This window comes from Notamacropus eugenii, chromosome 5, assembly GCF_028372415.1.
Source record: "Notamacropus eugenii isolate mMacEug1 chromosome 5, mMacEug1.pri_v2, whole genome shotgun sequence".
NCBI classification, from domain to species: domain Eukaryota; kingdom Metazoa; phylum Chordata; class Mammalia; order Diprotodontia; family Macropodidae; genus Notamacropus; species Notamacropus eugenii.
The window spans coordinates 427609820-427631180 of record NC_092876.1 but is presented as its reverse complement, the minus strand read 5'-3'; the positions used below and the strand labels follow the sequence as shown (position 1 = coordinate 427631180).

Below are 21361 nucleotides of genomic sequence, written 5' to 3'. Positions count from 1 at the left end.
CCAGCTCTCTGAGCCTCAGTTCATTAGCTGTGTTAAATAATGAGGGACTTGTCTGTACTAAGGGCAACTAGGTGGTACAGTAGATAGAGTACCAGGCCTGGAATCTTCCTGAGTTTAAATATGGCCTTAGACACTAGCTGTGTGATCCTGGGGAAGTCAGTTCATCCTATCTCAGTTTCTTCATCTGTAAAATAAGCTGGAGAGGGAAATGGCAAACCACTCCAGTGTCTTTGCCAAGAAAACCCTAAATGGGGTCATGAAGAATTAGACACAACCAGAAAACTAGTAAATGAGAAAAGTCTAGTCTGAGTGACTTTCTACAGTTCCTTCTTGTTCTAAATTTATGACCTTAAAATTTTAGTATAAATTCTAGTCTTTTCCTTCCGCACGTCTACCCACCTCACTCAAAAATCTCCCTATTACTTACTCTTGCATTCTATACTGCCCATTGTATCATTTTTCCAGTTAGTTTATTGGAGAACTGATAATTACCAGCCAAATGCAAGGGGAAACAGAAAACATGCAGACCACTGTCAGTGATAAGTTTGCATGAACTGGGGCAGAATGTAAAAAGCTTCGCTATCTTAAGCATCTCTATGGTGCAGTGGATAGAGTTTAAATCTTGCCTCAGACACTTATTGACAGTGTGACCCTAGACAAGTCACTTAACTTCTCTCTGCCTCAGTTTCCTCAACTATAAAGTGGAGATAATAATACCTTTGCCTCACAGGTTTTTGAAAGAATCAAGTGAGATATTTGTTAAGTACTTAGCCCAGTGCACAGCACATAGTAAATGCTATATAAATACTTCCTTCCTCAGTGAGTCACCTCTGAAGAGTGAAGGTGACCTGATAGCATCTGGATGCATTAGTCAGTAGTAGCACACTATGGCTTTAATGGAAAAGCTTCATTTGGGAAGATTAGATTGAATTGGGACCACAGTGGCATTTTGTTTTTAGCAAGTGGTGAAGATATTTTGTTTTTGAGAATAGCCATATATAGGCCATTAATGGACTGTGTGATTTGAGAACTCTTGGACAGCCGTCCAGGGTCATCCTATACCATCAGAAGGAGGGTTGAGTTAGAAGAAGTGGGGTGTCAACCGAAGAGGGGTTAGGAAGATGGACTGATAAGCCCTTGAGAATATATATATTTGTGCCTTTAACAAGCATTTACTATGTGCCAACTAGGTGCAAGGTATTGTGTTGTTTCCTTTTGGAGAACAGACACAGTGTCTAATCCTCAAGGACAATCTTGTAACCATATATATGGTCTTTTTCCTCTCAACAAAACAAAAAGTATTCCTTTTTTCCCCTGCATCCCATTTCCTATTGTTTTTTCATATTTAAATGTTTCTCTTGGTTTCTTTTCTGATTGTTTAATGCTTACTCTTTATTAAGATGCAGAGACTGCATGCCAAAGCCAAATAGAAATGGTTTTAGAGTTATCAGTGATTTGGGATTCCCAGTATCTCTTCTGTTTAAACAGTTGAATGTTGATGGTAGAGAATTGGTACCTCCCAAAGACTTGGGAACTTGGATATGTTGTAGTATAAAACTTGTGCTGCTGTGAGTGTTCAATACATATTGGCAATGAAGGAGAGACTGATGATTTAAGAAAACAAAATTCAAGTGGAGTTTTCATTTGCTAAATAACTATTGCTCTGTCATGTACATTGAAAAACCAATATAAAAGTGAATATCTTTTGAATTTCTCAAAGATGTTTCTTTTACAGTCAGTCATGTGAGAAAACTAGCTTCTGGTTTCCCAACAACAAAATGTTTCTTAGGATGCCATGGTAAAATTTGCTCATTGAAGCAGTGCTAAAATTAGGTGTAAAGAATCCATGTAATGTGGCTTCCTACCATGGGCTGTTAGTATTAGTGCTACATTAAGAAAAGAGCTTTTCCAAAACATGGAACTTTTCCTTAATCTGTGCCATTTTCTGTGATCTTAACAAAGATCACCAAAACAGGTCATGTGCGCTTGGTTCTTCATACTGGTTTCTACTTCAATTTTTAGAGTATAGCAGCAGCAGGAGTATTGCAGTGGGCAGACTGGAGGTCATAAGCAATTTAGCTCTACTATAAAAAGAACGGCAATTAATAGGCCCTTGCAGGAGACAGAGATGTGTGTTTGGTGTTCAGGACCAGACCTCTGTGGATTTCAGCAAAAATGTAAAAGCAAAAGTGACCTACTTTTAATTATGTCACAAAATGGGTACTTGGATGCTTCTAATTTTTTACATTAAAAATAAATGGTCTACACTAGTATTGTCAAGATCAAGTAGAAACCTTGGAGGCTGCATATGGACTTAGAAAAAACTACAAATTAATATTATCTTTATTTTATTATATTTTATTTATTCTGTTAAACATTTCCCAATTATATTTTCATCTGGTTGCTGTACCCTGGTCTGCATAGGAATACTGTCCCTCCCCTTTTCCCTATAACACATTTACAAACATGTACCTGTTGAAAAAGGAAGTGGAACTTTTTTTTAAAGGAAATAACCTTCTTTGAAATGTTTATTACCACATGTTTATTACCAGTTTTTCTTTTTTTAAACTAAATTTAATTTGTTAAATAAACAAAGTCCACCTTCTATCCCTTTACCCCTCCTCCTTTCAATTGAGGGGAAAAAAAACTGTTACAAACATATATAGTCAAGCAAAACAAATTTCCACATTAGCCATGTGCAAAAAACAAAATGAAACAATGTCTTTTATTTTTTTTAATTTTATGTATTTTTTTTAGTGTTCTACAATCACTACCATAAAACTTAGATTTTTACCCCCCTCACCTGCCCCACTCCCACCCCCCTCCCTCCCCAAGACGGCGTACAATTCTATATAGGATCTACATATACTTTCCTATTGCATACATTTTCACTATAGTCATGCTATGTAGACGAACTAAAATAAATGGAAGAAATCATATAACAAATCAAAAGCTAATACACACACACACACACACACACACACACACACACACAAACATGATCTGCTACATTCTGCGAATGAATTCCATACGAAACAATGTCTTATCCTGCGTCATTGAGTTCATCACTTCTCCATCAGGAAGTGGGAAGATGGTTTCATAATGAATCCCCTGAATTGTGCTTGGCCATTATACTTATCATAGTTCCCAAATCTTTCAAAGTTGTTTTTTTTTATAATATTGTTGCTAGTGTATAAATTGTCCTTTTCGTTCTGCTTACTACAAACTGCATCTGTTCATACAAGTCTTCCCAGATTTCTTTGAAACCATCTCCTTTATAATTTCTTATAGCACATTAGTATTTCATTGTATACATGCAACTTTGTACAGTTATTCCCCAGTTGATGGGTATTGTTGATTAATCGTGTCCAACTCTTTGCGACCCCATTTGGGCTTTTCTTGACAAAGATACTGAAGTGGTTTACCATTTCATTCTCCAGCTAAGGAAACTGAGGCAAACAGAGATAAATCATTTGCCTAGGGTCCCATAACAAGTAAGTATCTGAGTCTAGATTTCATCTTGGGTCTTCCTGACTCCAGGCCTGAAGCTTTATTCACTGAGCCACCTAGTTGCCCTGATTGATAGGTACCCTCTTGGTTTTTAATTCTTTGCCAACACAAAAATGAGCTACATATATTTTTATACATCCTTAGAAATTTTTATCATTGTTTTTTTTTTCCTTAGGACCATTTCCTCCCTTAATTTATTTTCCCTCTTACCTCATCTTACCTCTTCCCTTAACTTACCCTCCTCTCTCCTCTCCTTCTCCTCCATCCCTCCTGCTTTCCTGTTGAATAAAATGTATTTCTGTATCCAATTCTGTGTGTGTGTGTGTGTGTGTGTGTGTGTGTGTGTGTGTGTGAGTTCATCCCTTCTCTGACCAGTCCTCATAAGAGTGAGGTTGGAATGTTGACTACTTCCCCCACCTGTTCCTCCTTGTTTGAATAAGCTTCTACTTATTCACCCCAATTACTTGAGATAATTTTACCTAACTTTATTCAACCTTTTCCTTCTCTTTCCCCAATGTATTCTTCTTCCCTTTCCTTCCTATCCTTTTATGATCATTAATGCATAACAGAACCACTCACAGGCCTCCTGTCTAATTAGACTCCTTCTCTGATCGCTGATGATAAAAGGGTTCAGAGGGGACAAACATTTCATCTCCCCATAATTAGAATGTAAGTAATTTATCCTTGTTTAATCCCCTATGATTGTTAGTTCATGTTTACCTTGAATACTGGGCAAAATGGCCAGTTACTACTAGCATGAGACTCAGGTTTTTACTGTCTCCTTTCAACAGAACTTTGGTAACACTGAGTACAAGTCAAAGCTATCTTTCCAATAGTTTGAGGGTTCCCTCTTGACTCAGATGAAAAGGATGAGGCAGCTCCAACTGCTTCTTAATTCTATGTTTAGGATCAGGTGTAGTTGGGAACAAATCTCTATCTCAGTTGGCAGGTAGCATCTAATCTGTGACTGGTATGGGAGTTGACATTTGAAATCTTATTTCATATATATAATCCCTGAATTTTTCTTTCTTTTTAAAAAAAATCACTGAACTGTTCACTGATAAACCATTTCAAAGCTAAGAAGTAAAACATATATTGAATACTGAAATTTCACTGCTATTAAATCCTCTCTTAGCAAATGTGACAGTTTTTTTAAATGACTGCCACTTTCCTAATATAACACTGGCTCCAAACCTTCCAAGATAGTCCTATCAATAGCTAATGTAAATGATTTGTTTGGATCTCTATAGCCAACACTGGCACTTTTGTGAGGCTCTTTACCAAATCTTTAAAAGGTCTTTATTCACTTTTTATTCCATGTTCTCCAAAGAATTTCTAGGGGCTTAAAAGAATTTTATCATTCCTATATTTATGGTTTTGGTTGGTTTTTGGTAATCATTTATCTTTAAGTAAGATTATTGAAAGGTTTAGCAATAGCAACGTAATTCTTCATGTACTTATGATAGTAACCATTGAATTTTAGAAAAATCCTTTTGGATACGACCAGCTGAGAAGTGCTTCTACCTTTTCAGGATCTGTGCTCACTCCTTACTGAGATAATATATGGCCCGTGTACTTGACAGAGGCTCCACAAAACTGACTTTGATCAAGTGCCAACCTAAGACTAACTTTCTCAAGCTGGTCTAACACTTTCATCAGTCTTTCCTTACACTGTTGTAATGTATTTCCAAAAGACAATGGTAATCATCCAAGAATGCCAGTACTACCATGTAGTTCATGTTACCAACCACTTCTCTATAAGCCATTGAAAAGTGGTGGGTACTCCTGGGATGCCTTGAGGCATATGCTTAAACTGGTAAAATTATAACAGTCTTCTCTTGGTCTTCCACTGCCGTATCTATATTTGGTTAGTTCCATTGTGGAGATCTGAAATAGAAAATCACTAGCCGCCTAAGAAGATAATTGAGTCATCTTGCCATGTTCTGCTAAACCACTTCATTATTTTTGTTTAAAATCTGGTAGTCCATGCACATCCAGACTTTTCCAAATTACTATGATAGATGATGTCTATGATGTTACTGCTAATGAATAGTTCTTTTAGATAGTTTCTGAGATCTTCCATTATAGACAGAGGAAAATTCCTTGACTACTCTTGAAAAGATCTAGAGTAGAGGTTCTTAACCTTTTTTTCTGTCATGGACCTCTTTGGCAGTCTGATAAAACCTGTGGTTTTCAGAATAATGATTTTGAATTAATAAAATAAAATGCATAGGAAATCAAAGGTTTACTAACCAAAGGTCAGTAAAAATAAAGATTTAGGGTTTTTTTTATTCCCATCCAAATTCATGGACCTACTGAAATCTAGCTGTGGACCCCTGGATGCCAAGTATAAGAACCCCTGTTTTACAGACGATGGAGTGAATTCTGTGTCACTTTTTCTGGCATATTTTACGTCTCATTTTTGCATGGAGATTATTCTTTATACTGGAGTAGCAGTGGCTCACAGCATGGAAATAGCTTGGCATTGAATGTTTCAACCACCACAAGGAGAAAGACCATGAAAAAGAGATCGGTGTTGTCTGTTTTATTGACCAATGTGCAGTACAGAGGCGATATGTGAAGTAGCTAACTGACAGAGTTCCCAAACTGTGTCATGCCTCAATGAAGCTTATCCAACAACTTCCCTGCAGATTTTAATAGTAATTGTAAGTAAGCTAGTTAATTCTGTTCTAATCATTCTTTATTATATTCTATCATTGTATTATGTTTAGCATTCCCTCTTCTTTATGGGAATAAACTATATATTTCATAACTGATTCATGTTTGTACATTAGTAACTTTTTTTAACTATCCCTCTTTAAGATTAAAGTCTTCAAGCCCTCACTTTCTATCATATAATAAGCAATTTTCCCTAGGATACTGGGGTGGGGTTGATGAATCAATGAACCTGGGAATTGGGGAATCTACTTTCCCTGTTGAAAATTAGACTCCTCCAGCAATGAATTTGGTACATGACTATACCCTGAACCCTTCTGAGCCTCAGCAGTAGTTGTGTCTCCCTAGACTAGAATGAAATTTGGAAATTGCTTATTTGAGATGAGAAAAAGGGAGGATGAGGACTCAAAGATAACACCAAGGTTTCAAATCAGTGACAGGTAGAATGGTGATTCCATTGACAGAAATAAGAATGTATGAAAAAGGAGTGGGGTTTTTGAGGGAAATAATAAATTCACTTTTTGAAACATTAAATTTGAGATACCTATAGAATATCTAGGAGGAAATCTTCTATACGCAGTGAATTAAGTGATTAAAGATGAGAGTCTGTCAGGTGAGAGACGAGGGCTGGACATTTAGGTATGCACAGAGATTAAAAATTGAACTAATGAGAGCTGACCAAATAAAGGAGGATAGAATGAAAAGAAAGTTGCCCAGGGAAGCCGTTGAGTATAACCACAGTTAAGGAGTGTGCCAAGAATCAAGCAAAGGAGACCAAGAAGGAGTAGATAGATAAGCAGGAGGAGAAGCAAGAGAAGAGTTTCACAAAAATCAGAGAAGAGAAAGTAGCCAGGATGAGCAGATGGCCAGAAGCATCAAATGTTACTGAGAAGCTAAGAAAGATGAGGATTGACATAAGCACATTAGGTCACTGGTAACCTTGGAGAGAGGAGTTTTAGTTGAACCAAAAGATCAGAAGCCAGATTCCGAAGGGTCAAGAAATGACTGAGAGGTGAGAAAGTGGAGGAGACAAGTACAGATAACTTTTTCTAGACTTTTGGCTTTAAGAGGAAGGAAAGATAAAGGGTTATTACTTGAGAGAATGGCAAGATCAAGTGAGAACTTTTAAAGAATGATTAAATTCTGAGCATTTTTATAAATGATTGGGAAGGAGTCAATACATAAGGAGAGATGGAATATTAGAGGGAAAAAAGGGACAATCAAAGGGACAATCTGCTGGAGGAACTGGGAGAGTGTGAGTTCAAGAATATAAGTAGAGGGCCATCACTTCTTCCTCAGAAATGGGAATAAAGGAGGAAGTGTGGGATTATGTGGAAGTCATTTGGTAGAAGATGATGAATGAGTCATGATAGATAACCTCCTTGTTTTTTCATTATAAATATTTATCAGAATCCTCACTGAGATGAATGGGGTAGTATAGGTGACATGAGGAGAGAAAGGAAGGTTTGGAATAGATGAAGAAGGGTATAGGATAGTCAGAAAAAATAAAGTGATTATCATGCAGCTGCAAGGACCTGATTGAGAGTACCTACTATACGTTAGTTGTAGATCTGTTAGTCTGATTGATTTCTCCCACCAATGTTCAGCAGCATACACATAGGAATGGAAAAGATTAAAGTAATCCACAATTTGGGCTTGGAAATGGATGAGTATCAAGGTGACACAGTGGATAGAGCATCAAGGCATAGTGACAAGGGACTCAAGGGTGGAAGACCATAAAAGTTTAACTGGTTTGAACGATCAGAGAAAAGAACATGCACGAAGTGTTTACTATGTGAGAAGCACCATGCTAAACACTGAGGATATAAACACAAATATCATGACAGTTCTTTTCCTCAGGGAACTTATATTCTAATAGGGTAAGCCAACTGAAAAAGGGGATTGATTTTTAGGGGGAGGTTGGTATGCTTGTCTTGTGGTAACACTTCCAACACTGATGATTTCTACCATTTATCATCTTTTTCAATTTGTGATGGGTATGATTTGCTGTAATTTGTGTTTCTGCTATTCTTAGTAAGTTGATATTTATCTTGGTCGTTTGTATTTTTCCTACTGAAAGCCATTCATATCCCTTGGTCCACTTGTGTTTTGGATAATGTCTATGAGTGCCTGACACTTTAGTAGGTGCTCAATAAATGTTGATTTCCCCTGGTAAGTGTGGTAACTGTTTTGTTCTTGAGTAGATTTTTCAATAAACAAAAAAAATTTTTTTTTCTAGCTAATTCTTATTTGGTGGTAAAACTCAATTAACCATGTCACCATTCTTTGAACTTTGCAGTCAAGTTTTCAGGATTCAGACATCAGGCTCTGTAGCATCAAATCGTTAATTCTCTCTGCAACAGATCTCATTGTCTGAAAAATGAAAGAAAATGATCTTTCTAAAATATAGTAAAGATTTTCTAAAATTCAGAATATGTTACTGTTGTCCTAATGTTGAGGAAGATGCTATTTGATTTAATTTTTTTAAACTCATTTATGTGAGAGGTCTCTTTTATACATTCTTATGCTAGAGTTATGTTCAAACTACAACTATTTGCAATTTGTCTGGAGTAATAGATTTATTGTTTTTGTCTCTTTATAGTTTTCTTTTTATTATGAATTTGATAAGCAAATATGAATAATTCATGTATAAAGAACAGAAAAAAACTTATTTATGAAGCTATGAATCTGGTGATGTTTTTTTAAGGTATATTTGAATTTCATAGTAGTATACTCTTTGCCCTCTGAACTTCCTCCTGAAATAATAACTTTTATTTTTTTTTATTTAACTTTTAACATTCATTTTCACAAAATTTTGGGTGACAAATTTTCTCCCCCTTTATCTCCTCCCCCCCCCCCAAACCCAAGCTTTCTAATTGCCCCTGTGACCTATCTGCTCTCTCCTCTATCCTCCCTCCCTGCCCTTGTCTCCGTCTTCTCTTTTGTCCTGTAGGGCCAGATAGCTTTCTTTACCGCTTAACCTGTATTTCTTATTTCCTAGTGGTAAGAACATTACAGTTGATCCTAACACTTTGAGTTCCTACTTCTTTAGCTCCCTCCCTCTCCACCCCTTCCCTTTGGAAGACAAGCAATTCAATATAGGCCAAATCTGTGTAGTTTTGCAAATGACTTCCATAATAGTTGTGTTGTATAGGACTAACTATATTTCCCTCCATCCTATCCTGTCCCCCATTACTTCTATTCTCTTTTGATCCTATCCCTCCCCATGAGTGTCGACCTTGAATTGCATTCTCCTCCCCATGCCCTCCCTTCTATCATCCCCCCCACCCTGCTTGTCCCCTTGTCCCCCACTTTCCTGTATTGTGAGATAGGTTTTCCTACCAAAATGAGTGTGCATTTTATTCTTTCCTTTAGTGGAATGTGATGAGAGTAGACTTCATGTTTTTCTCTCACCTCCCCTCTTTATCCCTCTACTAATGAGTCTTTTGCTTGCCTCTTTTATGAGAGATAATTTGCCCCATTCAATTTCTCCCTTTCTCCTCCCCATATATTTCTCTCTCACTGCTTGATTTCATTTTTTTTTTAAGATATGAACCCATCCTCTTCAATTCACTCTGTGCACTCTGTCTCTATGTATGTGTGTGTGTGTGTGCATGTGTGTGTGTGTACTCCCACCCAGTACCCAGATACTGAAATGTTTCAAGAGTTACAAATATTGTCTTTCCATGTAGGAATGTAAACAGTTCAACTTTAGTAAGTCCCTTATGACTTCTCTTTGCTGTTCACCTTTTCATGGTTCTCTTCATTCTTGTGTTTGAAAGTCAAATTTTCTTTTCAGCTCTGGTCTTTTCATCAAGAAAATTTGAAGATCCTCTATTTCATTGAAAGACCATTTTTTCCCCTGAAGTATTATACTCAGTTTTGCTGGGTAGGTGATTCTTGGTTTTAGTCCTAGTTCCTTTGACTTCTGGAATATCTTATTCCATGCCCTTCGATCCCTTAATGTAGAGGCTGCTAGATCTTGTGTTATCCTGATTGTATTTCCACAATACTTGAATTGTTTCTTTCTAGCTGCTTGCAATATTTTCTCCTTGACCTGGGAACTCTGGAATTTGGCCACAATGTTCCTAGGAGTTTCTCTTTTTGGATCTCTTTCATGTGGTGTTCTGTGGATTCCTTGAATATTTATTTTGCCCTCTGGTTCTAGAATCTCAGGGCAGTTTTCCTTGATAATTTCATGGAAGATGATGTCTAGGCTCTTCTTTTGATCATGGCTTTCAGGTAGTCCCAAAATTTTTAAATTGTCTCTCCTGGATCTATTTTCCAGGTCAGTTGTTTTTCCAATGAGATATTTCACATTATCTTCCATTTTTCCATTCTTCTCTCTTTGTTCTGTGATATCATGGTTTCTCACAAAGTCCTTAGCCTCCATCTGTGCCATTCTAGTTTTGAAAGAACTATTTTCTTCAGTGAGCTTTTGAATCTCCTTTTCCATTTGGCTAATTCTGCTTTTGAAAGCATTCTTCTCCTTATTGGCTTTTTGAACCTCTTTTGCCAATTGAGTTAGGCTAGTTTTCAAGGTGTTAATTTTTTCAGCATTTTTTTGGTTCTCCTTTAGCAGGGAGCTGATCTGCTTTTCATGCTTCTCTTTCATCCCTCTCATTTCTCTTCCCAGTTTTTCCTCCACCTCTCTAACTTGATTTTCAAAATTCTTTTTGAGCTTTTCCATGGCCTGAGCCCATTGGGTGGGCTGGGACACGGAAGCCTTGATTTCTGTGTCTTTGCCTGATGGTAAGCATTGTTCTTCCTCATCAGAAAGGAAGGGAGGAAATGCCTGTTCTCCAAGAAAGTAGCCTTCAATAGTCTTATTTCTTTTCCCTTTTCTGGGCATTTTCCCAGCCAGTGACTTGACCTCTGAATATTCTCCTCACACCCACCTTGCCTCCTGGTCCTCCCAGCCAGCGTTTGGGGACTGAGATTCAAATGCTGCTTCCAGCCTTAGGGCTTTTGGCAGGGGCAGGGCTGCTATTCAGTGTGAGAATTAAGTTCAGATGGTCAGGTCAGGGCAGGGCCGCCTCTCAGGCTCAGATCCCTCAGGGGGTTTATGCACAGACCTTCCACAATGGATCCAGGCTCCTGCCCGCTTGGGGAGCCCCCTTCTGCAGCCACCTCTCAGCTTCTACCTCCCGGGGGGGGCCCGAATCATGGGGGCACCCCACTCCCCTCTCGACCTGCCAAAGAGACTCTCTCACTGACCCCCATCACCTGTGGGCGGAGGAACTTGTGCGGCCGCTGGAGATCCCATCCCTGAAGCCTGCTCGGGTCTGTTTCTCTTGGTGCCGTGGCCGCAGCAGGTCTGGGCTGGGCTGGGCTCCGCGTCTGCAGCGCAACGGACCTTTTGCAAGAGGTTTGCAGGTCCCTCTGTGGGTGGAGGGACCCGCGTGGCTGCTGGAGATCCCGTCCCCGAAGCCCACTCAGATCTTTTCCTCTCGGTGCCACGGCCGCTGCAGGGCTGCCCTCAGCTCCCAGTCTCGGTGCCCAGTCCGCAGTGCGAAGGACCCCTCGCGAGAGGTTTGCAGGTCCCTCCGGAACAGAAATCTCCCTCGCTCCAATATTCCGTGGCCTCTGGGTGCAGAATTCGCCGTGAGTTGCTCCCCTGTAGCCGTTCTGTGGGTTGTGGGTTCGGAGCTATGTGTATGTGCGTCTTTCTACGCCGCCATCTTGGCTCCGCCTCCCGAGACCTAACTTTTATTTTAAAAAGCATAGTTTTATAAATCTTTGGGCATAATTCCAGATTTCACTCCAGGATGGTTGGTTCATATTTCTACCAATAGTGTATTACTGTCCCAGTTTCTCCACATCTGCTCCAACATTTGTCATTTTCCCCTTCTATCATTTTAACCAATCTGATAGATGTGAAATATCTCAAAATTGTTTTATTTTGCATTTATCTAATCAATGATTTAGAGAATTTTTTCATGCAACTACAATATAGCTTTGATTTCTTCATCCAAAAAGTGCCTGTTCATATCCTTTGACCATTTATCAGTTGAGGAATGACTCATTCTTATAAATTTGGCAAAATCTTCTATATGTTTAAGACATGATACCTCTATCCGAGAGACTGTCTATAAAATTGTCCCTCCCTCGGTTTTCTGCTTTCCTGTTGATCTTATCTACTTGGCTCTTATTTGTACAAATTCTTTGTAATTTAATGTAATCAAAATTATCCATTTATATCTCACAATACTATTTGTTTATTCATAAATTCTTAATAAATTAATAAATAAAGTCCTATCCATAAGACTAATAATATCTTTTTAAAATCTTTGTAAAAGCATTCTTGGATGCATTTCTTTCCATTCTATGGACATAGAACATACTCCATCACTCTTCAAAGAAGGGATCCTATAGTAATGGTGTCACTAGCATCTTGAATTTTTCTATCAGTGTTATTGCAGAGAGAGAGCTGTATCTTACATTCTTTTCAGATGGCTTTTCCCTCAGCTATGAGCATGGGTTGAGTAAATAGGTATTTTCTTTTGTTAGAAGTCTTCTTTTCCTTTAAAGTTAAACCTTCTGAGGTGCTGCCTCCTCCATAAATCTACCCACTTCCCTCCCCACCAAAAGTATCCCTCCATTCCCTTAGAAGCCCTCATCTTGCCTTTTTTTGTGTCACATTCTACCTTGAATTTTACTCTCTGTATCCATGTCACATATCTCTTAGGAAGATGTAAGATGCCTATGGGCAATGCCTAACTATGTCACTTTAATATTCAGTTAGAGTGGTGCTCACTCAACCTCTGTCTGCCTCAATTTCCTCAAAAAATAATAATGCCACCAATCACTCAGGCTTGCTATGAGTATCAAATGAGATAATATTTGTAAAGATCTTAGCACATAGTAGGCACTTAATAAATGTTTATGCCTTCTCTTATATTTCTAGCATCTAGCAAAATATTTTGCATATAGTCACTTAATAAGTATTAGCTAAATTGAATTGGATTTGACTGACTTTGATTGTGATGGTTTGCGGTACAATTCTTGCCACTAAAGTTCAGAAAATAAGTTGATGAAACATATGACACTGAATTTGTGTGCCTCTTATACGCTGAACCCAGGAGGTAAAGTGGACAGAGAGCCAGGTCTAGAATCTGGAAGACCTGAATTTAAATCCAGCCCCAAATATTTACTAGCTTGAGCAAGTCATTTAACCTCTGTGTGCCTCAGTTTATTTAATTGTAAAATGGGTATTATAATAACACTTACCTCTCAGGATAGTTTTGAGGAACAAATGAGATAATATTTATAAAACACTTAGGAAAGTGCTTGGCAGCTCGTTGTGTGCTGTTTGTCCTTCGTTCTCACAGAGGACCATGACATCAGGGAGGTGATGCCATGAGTAGGTACTATATAAATGCTGAGCATTATTAGTTGCAATAGTTGTGACAGACTAAAATATTACTCTTGAAATGTCCTGTCTAAAACTGGCTATCCCTACTGAGAGAGATTCATTATCACTTTGGGTATCTCATAAATGCAATTAGTGATGAATCTGTTTTGCCTGAAAATCTCTGTGTCTTGTCAAATTAGGGTGGATAATTCAAGTCATAGATCATTGATTGCCTTTCCCTGCATTTCCCATCAGTTTCTGGCCCTCTTGTTAGAACTAATGCTGATTAATTGGTTTTCTGTGATTAAGAGCAACAGGCCATGTGTAATCTTACTAACAATTCATAGAGCTTCAATAGTAGATTCTCCTAATAAATCTAACTGATGGGGATAATTGCTGGGTTTCAATCTCTTTGTCAGTTTGTATTTTAAGAATTTCCTTGCCTGAGGATGAAACTTTTTTAAAAATCATAACAGATGAAATTAATCCAAGTTTTGTTGTTCAGTCATTTTCTACTTTTCATGATCTCATTTAGGGTTTTCTTAGCAAAAATATTGGAATGGTTTGCCATTTCCTTCTCTGGCTCATTTTACAAATGAGGAAATTGAGGTAAACAGGATTCAGTGACTTGCCCAGGGTCACACAACTAAAATATGTCTGAGGCCAGATTTGAACTCAGGAAGATGAGTCCTTCTGACCCCGGTCCAGCGCTGTCTCCACTGTACCACCTACCTGCCCTTGAATCCAGTTTAGATCACAATCAAACCTTCTAGTATCCCTCCTTGTCCCTATCTGCAGGGATTCCTATTTCATGATTTATGTATTCTTTGGGGGGTTCAAGATGGAAGTCCATGGGGTTTGCACTAATGGAAACTTAGGCAATAAATAATTACAGAGTATTCTGAGTATATAAATTATTCTGTGGATTCAAACACTTTTGTTCTATGTTTGAAAGGAGTTCTTGGAACAAAAACAAACAAACCAAAAATTGATGGGAATTACCATCCTAACTTATCCAGGAGAGACAGTATTATTTTTACACTAAAAAATTTACTATTTCTATTACGGTTAAGGACTGTAATTTCAAAAGACTGAACACAACTCTCTCTTATGCTTGTTTGAGTCAATTTTAGTGTGGGACCAGAAAAACATTTTGAAACAAAAATTGAAGTCCATGTGGCCAAATGACACCAGCAGGTTGTTGTATGCAGAAAAAGTAGTGGGATATATTCTTTTTTTAAAAAATAGTATTTTATTTTTTCCAATTACATATAAAGACAAATTTTAACATTGATTTAAAAAAATTTTTGAGTTTCAAATTTTCTCCTTCCCCACCTAAACTCCCTCTCCCTAAGATGGTAAGCAATTTGATAAAGCTTATATATGTACAATCATACAAAGCATATTTCTACATCAGTCATGTTGTGAAAGAAGAAACAGACCGAAAGAAGAAATTCACAAAAATAGAAAGAAATAAAGTGAAAATAGTATGCTCTGATCTGCATTCAGATTCCATCTGTCTTTTTTCTGGATGTGGATAGCATCTTTCTGAGTCCTTTAGAATTGTCTTGGATCATTGTCTTGCTGAGAACAGCTAAGTCATTCCTAAGTGATCATTATGCAATATTGCTGTTACTGTATACAATGTTCTCCTGTATCTGCTCACTTCACTTTGCATCTGTTGATCTAAGTCTTTCCAGGCTTTTCTGAAGTCCACTTGTCATTCTTTCTTTTTTAAAAAAAAATTTATTTTCAATCCACAGAGCAAAACAAACATTTCCATAATACAGTGTAATAAAAAAGATGATTGCTTATGAAATTGCACATCTACCATGTACAACTTCCCTCCAAATATACAACAGTTATCATGTAAATTCTTTTCTCCTTTTTCTCTCCACTCACCCACCCTAGAGATAGCTGACATTAGACACAAATAGATATATATATGTAAAATTATTCCATACATACTTCTATTTATCATTCATTTTTTTCCTCTGGAAGCAGATAGTGTCTTTCTTCATGTGTCCTTTATTTATAATTTGTGTATTTATAATAGTTAAGATGACTTGTTTGCTCAGGTCATCCTTAAAGCAAAATTGCTATTACTATAAACAATTCTGTACTGTACATAATATTGCTGTTACTGTATGTAGTCGGTCGTGCTGACTTCACTCTTCATCACATTGTGCAAGTCTTTCCATACCTTTCTCAGATCACTAAGCTCAGCATTTCCTGCAGTGCAATAGTACTCCATCACAACCATACACCCACCACAACTTGTTCAGTTATTTTTTATAACACAATAGTATTCCATTACTTTCATATACCACCACTTGGTCAGCAACTCCCCAACTGATGATCAGTGGAATATATTCTTGCAGAGCTCTGTACTTTCTTCTCTGCCCGTCTTACTCTCCCAGTCCATATTATTCATCTTCCACTTCCAAATCTTTTGGATTAAGGTATTATATGTAATCCACTTAAAATGTATTTTTTGAAAGGGTTACTAAACATAATTAACAATTTAGTGTTAACTATTTAACAAGAATGAAGGTATTGATCATCTCCTACCAAGAATAGCTAGCATTTATGTATTATTAATATAACCTAAAGAGTTGTAAGAAGGAAGGAGCTGACCTGGACCCTGAAGGACCAGGTTATTTGATTTGCATAGGCATATGGCAACAGAGCAGCAGTTTGGTGAGGGGACTATTCTAAGTGCTGCATATTCAGGGAACCATGAAGCTACCATCCTAGCTGGGGTGGAGAACTGAGAAGTGGGAGATGAGATTAGAGGAGTTAGGATAAAATCAGATTGTAGAGGCTAAGGGGGCTTATAAAGTGTAGAAACCATGCTGTGAGAAATGGTAAGAAGGTTTGGGAATGTTTAGTCTAGAAAAGTAAAAGCTTAGGCTGGGATTGAGGGGGCTATGACTGTTATCCTCAAATATGTGAAAAACTGTCATGTGAAAAATGAAATTCACATATTTTGTGGAACTGCCAGATGGCAGAAATAGGACCAGTAGGTGGAAGCTATAGGGAGACACATTTGGGCTTTAGAAAATGAAAGGCTTTTCAAAAATAAGAGCCTTTCCAAAATTAGAATGGCTCACCATTGAGGGGGTGAGCTCCCTGTCACTGCAGAGGTGGGTGAAGTTGTAGAAGCCTGTTTCAAGATTAAAGGTAGCTTTATATAGTTAAATGGCAGAGAAGGAGTCAATGGAAAGGAAAAGACTGAAGATTCGAGAGAGAGGGAAGGAAGGACAGGGGGATATGCAGGAGAGCAATATCCCTCAGAAGTGATGGGAAATGAGGTTGAATGGATCAAAAAATTAATGAGGTCTTGAGAACAAAAGTAGAGTTTAGCTTTGGAAAGAAATCTTTTGGGATTTGTGGTAAGGAGAAAAAGATGGGTATAGTGACAGACTAGTTTGTTTGGATTAGTTCTAGGAGAGAGGGTAGAGCCTTAAAAGAAAATAAATTAGAAATAGGACATAGGAGAGTCAAACTTTGGTAGTGTGGGAGGCATGACCAGTAGAAATAGGGAGAGGAGGCCTGGGTAGGAACCTACAACAGAGGGTTCTGGGCAACCTTCCCCAAAGGGGAGGAAATACCAACCTTAAGAGTTGGTAGAGAGTTTAAAACGAAGGATCATGAAAGAGTATATGAGTACCAACTTGGCCTATTCTATTTTTTCATCTACAACTGACTAACCCTTGATGACATGATAACTCTTTTTTATTATGCAATTTTTCTAGAAGAGCAGTGTGGTAAAATAATGATTGTTATTATTGTAGCTCCACCAAAAATTACATCAAACAGCTCCTTTATTTTGTGTAATATTTCTCCAGTTAAATAATGATGTCCATTGGACCTCAAGTGGAGCCTATAGAGGAAATGTGATTTGCTCAAAGTCACACAGATAGTAAAGTTTCAGCACAGGTCCTCTGATTCCAAATGAAGCCAGCTTTCTACTATAACTCAACGCCTCTCTACTCTTGCTCTCTTGCTAAGTCTTTGAATGGAAAAAGAACAGAAATTAATTGACCATATGGCACTGTAATACCTGAGTCACAAACATTCAATTCCCTCAGCCAACCAAGCAGTTCTTGAGCGGTCCATAGTATTATATTTAGAGGTGAAAGTGATCTCAGTACTCTATTGCCTCACAGGGAATATAGGAGTGAAAAAGGGAAAAATTCTTTTCTCCTTTGTAATCTAGAACAATATAGTCTTTCATTTTTCTGAAGCCCTGGGAGAGAATCAAGTTAATTACCTTTCACATAAGACCAAGTGAGAGTTTATGTATTTCCACAAAGAAGGAACTCAGTCATCAGGACAGATTACTCAAGTAAATTTTATTATCTACCTTGATTATACTGTGCCTTAAGATTTTTTTTTCTCCTCAAACTAGACAAATAAAAAGTAGATCTTAATGAAAAATAGCAGGTATTTTCCTGTTGATAAATTGATCATGTCAGTGGCTGCTTGTTTTCTCAGTTTTTGGTGTATATAGTTAGCATTTGTGTAACTGAGGATTTGCAGAGTGCTTTCCACATATTATCTCATTGATCCTTACAACAACTCATGGGGATAAGTCCTATTGTGATCAATCTCCTTTTTACAGATGAGGAATCTGAGGCAGAGAAAAGTTAAGTGACTTGCTCAGTCATACAGCTACTAAGTACCTTAAGTGGAATTTGAACTTGTGTCTTCTTGATTCCAAGCCTCATGCTTCCCAGTTGCCACTCTCCATAAACCCATATAACCTATGCTTGTGCCATATGATAGCAGCCTTATCCATGATTTCTCTTCAGGTGGCAGTGAAGATTATTGATAAGAAGAGAGCCAAAAAAGACACTTATGTCACAAAAAACCTAAGGCGAGAGGGGCAGATCCAGCAGATGATCCGGCACCCCAACATCACTCAACTACTTGATATCTTAGAGACAGAAAATAGCTATTACCTGGTAATGGAGCTGTGCCCCGGTGGCAACCTGATGCACAAAATATATGAGAAGAAAAGACTGGAGGAACACGAAACTCGCAGATACATCAGGCAACTTATCTTAGCAGTAGAGCATCTTCATCGAGCAGGAGTGGTCCATAGGTAAGTGCCATCGTTGTTATAATTGTTAGCTGTAATTGATCAAATTAAATAAGTGACATTATTATTTAAAAGACTTTTGTACTTTAATATTTTTTAAAAGTTCATTATAGTTCTTTTTTTCAAAGTTTTGTTTTTATATCAGTCATTTCTTTTTATACTAGTCCTCTAGTATAAAAAGCATGAACAGTTAAACAAGATTGACCAACACATGACTGTACCTGATAGTGCATGCAAAATTCTATACACTTTGTCCATAACTTCTCTACTAAGATTAGCAAAGTATTTACTAAGATTAACAAAGTATTTAATGGTTCCTTAACTTTGCTGCTTTCTATGTCTCCCCCATTCTGAAAAAACCCCTACTTGATTCAGTCATCCCAGATGGCTATCATTTTATCTCTCCTTTTTTCTGATAAAAGATTTGAATAAGTCATCTTCCAACTTCTCCTCATTTTCTTTTAAGCCATATACATCCTGCTTTCTAACCTCTTTTAGCTGAAATTGCTGCCTCTAAAGTTGCCAACAATCTCTATTTTTTAATTAATATTTTTTTTCAAATAAAGATCTGTTTTCCCTTCCTTTCATCTCTTACCTTTCCTCCTCCCTCACCATCAAGAATGGAAGAAAACCCAGATCTCCTCTTACAAATGTGTAATCAAGCAAAACTAATTTCTGCATTGGCTATGTCCAAAAATATTTGTGTCTCAGTCTCCACTCTGAGTTTATTACTTCTCCTTCAAAAGGTTGGTAGCATGTTCTATATCATGAGTCCTCTGGAATTGTTGGTCATTATGTTGATCAGAATGCCTAAGTTTTTCAAAGTTGTTTGTCTTTAAAAATTGTTGTTATTGTAAAAATTATTCTCTGGTTCTGCCCACTTCACTCTGCATCAGTTCATACAAATCTTCCCAATTTTCTTTAAAACTATCCCCTTCATCATTTCTTGTCTTTTAAAAAATATTCATTTTAAACATTCATTAAACGTTTTTTTCTGTCTTCCAAATTTTCGGTCTCCCTCCTACACTTCTCCCACCGGATGAGAAGGCAAACAATGCCTATTATTTCTTAAAGCACAACACTATTCTACCACATTTGTGCACTGTAACTTGTTCGGTCATTCCCTAACTGATGGGCATTTGCATTCAGTGATCTCTTAATTGCCAAGTCAAATGACTGATTCATTCTCAGTCTTCATCCTTCTTGATCTTTCTGTAGCATTTGACACTGTTGATTATTTCCTACTTCTGAATACTCTCTCCTCCTTGGGTTTGTAATACACTCTTCCCTTTTGGTTCTCCTTCTATTTGTCTGAATGGTCTCCTGTGAACCAATTCAAAATTTAAAAAGCAGACATTTTCATATACAGTAGTAAAATCATGGTGTCACCTAAGTCTCTGTCCTGAGCTTTCTTCTTTTATCTTTCTGTACTGTCTCGTTTGATGACCTGAACTCCCAGGATTCAGTTATCATCTCCATGCAGATGGTTCCCAATGCCTGTATTCAGATCTAGCCTTCTGAACTCCATTCCCACATCTCCAACTTCTCCTTCTAATTGGATGTTCCATAAGCATCTCAAGCTCAACAAGTCCAAAGTCAAACTAGTTATTTCTTCCCCCATGTCCCTATTACTGTTGTGGGCACTAATATATTCCCTATATAATTGTGATGTCATCCCCAATTCCTCACTCAAGTGACCTCCTAAAAGTACTGGTCAGAAATCAATGTGGAACAGGAAATGAGGGTGGCTGGGTCCACTCTGATTCCAAGGTGTAAGAATTTGTGCTGTGCCCAACAAATGCACACATCTCTTTAGTAAGTTGTTGTTCAGTTGTTTCACTTGTATCCAGCTCTTTGCGACCCCATTTGGGGTTTTCTTGGCAAAGATTCTGGAGTGGTTTGCCATTTCCTTCTCCAGTTCATTTTACAGATGAGAAAACTGAGGCAAGCAAGGTAAAGTGACTTACTAAGGGTCACACACAGCTATTAAGTGTCTGAGATCAGATTTGAATTCAGGAAGATGAGTCTTTCCAAGCCAACACTATATCCACTGTGCCACCTAGCTGCCTTTCATTAGAAAATAATTGTGGTTATTTAATTTAAAAATATCATTTTTCTTTCAATTTATGTATTTTTTCGTCTACTAAGTTGTTAAGTCTTTTGGACCTAACCACTGAATAAACAGAACTTTTAGGTATTTCTTTTGTCCTAGGAATGCTATGAAAAATTTACTGAGACACTAAGGGAGCCATGAACTGAGACAGTTTGGGAACCTTTTTTTTCCAATCTGTTCCCCACTCCTCAGTTTACTCAATTTCAAGACTGTGTTAAAGAAACAACAGAATAGACAACCTACACACACCCCCCTCCAAATACAATAAAGCAAAGCAAAATTACCTAACTATATACAAAAGACAATCCTCCCTTCTTGAAGATTATAAACATCAATTGTTCAGCATGTTTAAAAAAAATCAGTGTTTACCATTGATATGTGGGTTCTTGTTTATACTTTTAATTTAACAGCCTATGGTTTTTTACATCTGCTTGAGGAACCAGTGTATCTTTCCATACTGTGTGTCATGAACAGGTCTTAAGTAGCAGTGATTTACTTTGAAGGGTAAAGAAGGAAATGTTCTTGTATTAAACCCTCTTAAAAATGTTTGGCAACAATTATCTTTCCACCAAGTCTTACCCAGAGACATAAGACAAGAGTG

The 21361-nt window shown here is 37.5% G+C and overlaps 1 protein-coding gene across 1 annotated transcript in view; it reads left to right on the top strand.

Moving 5' to 3' along the window:
- The window catches only part of HUNK (hormonally up-regulated Neu-associated kinase), a 140278-nt gene that overhangs the window by 35004 nt on the left and 83913 nt on the right, over positions 1 to 21361 (top strand). Inside the window, exon 2 of the mRNA XM_072615097.1 lies at positions 18358 to 18650. Within this exon, the coding sequence (XP_072471198.1) occupies positions 18358 to 18650 (293 nt within the window). The remainder of the gene's footprint in view (positions 1 to 18357; positions 18651 to 21361) is intronic.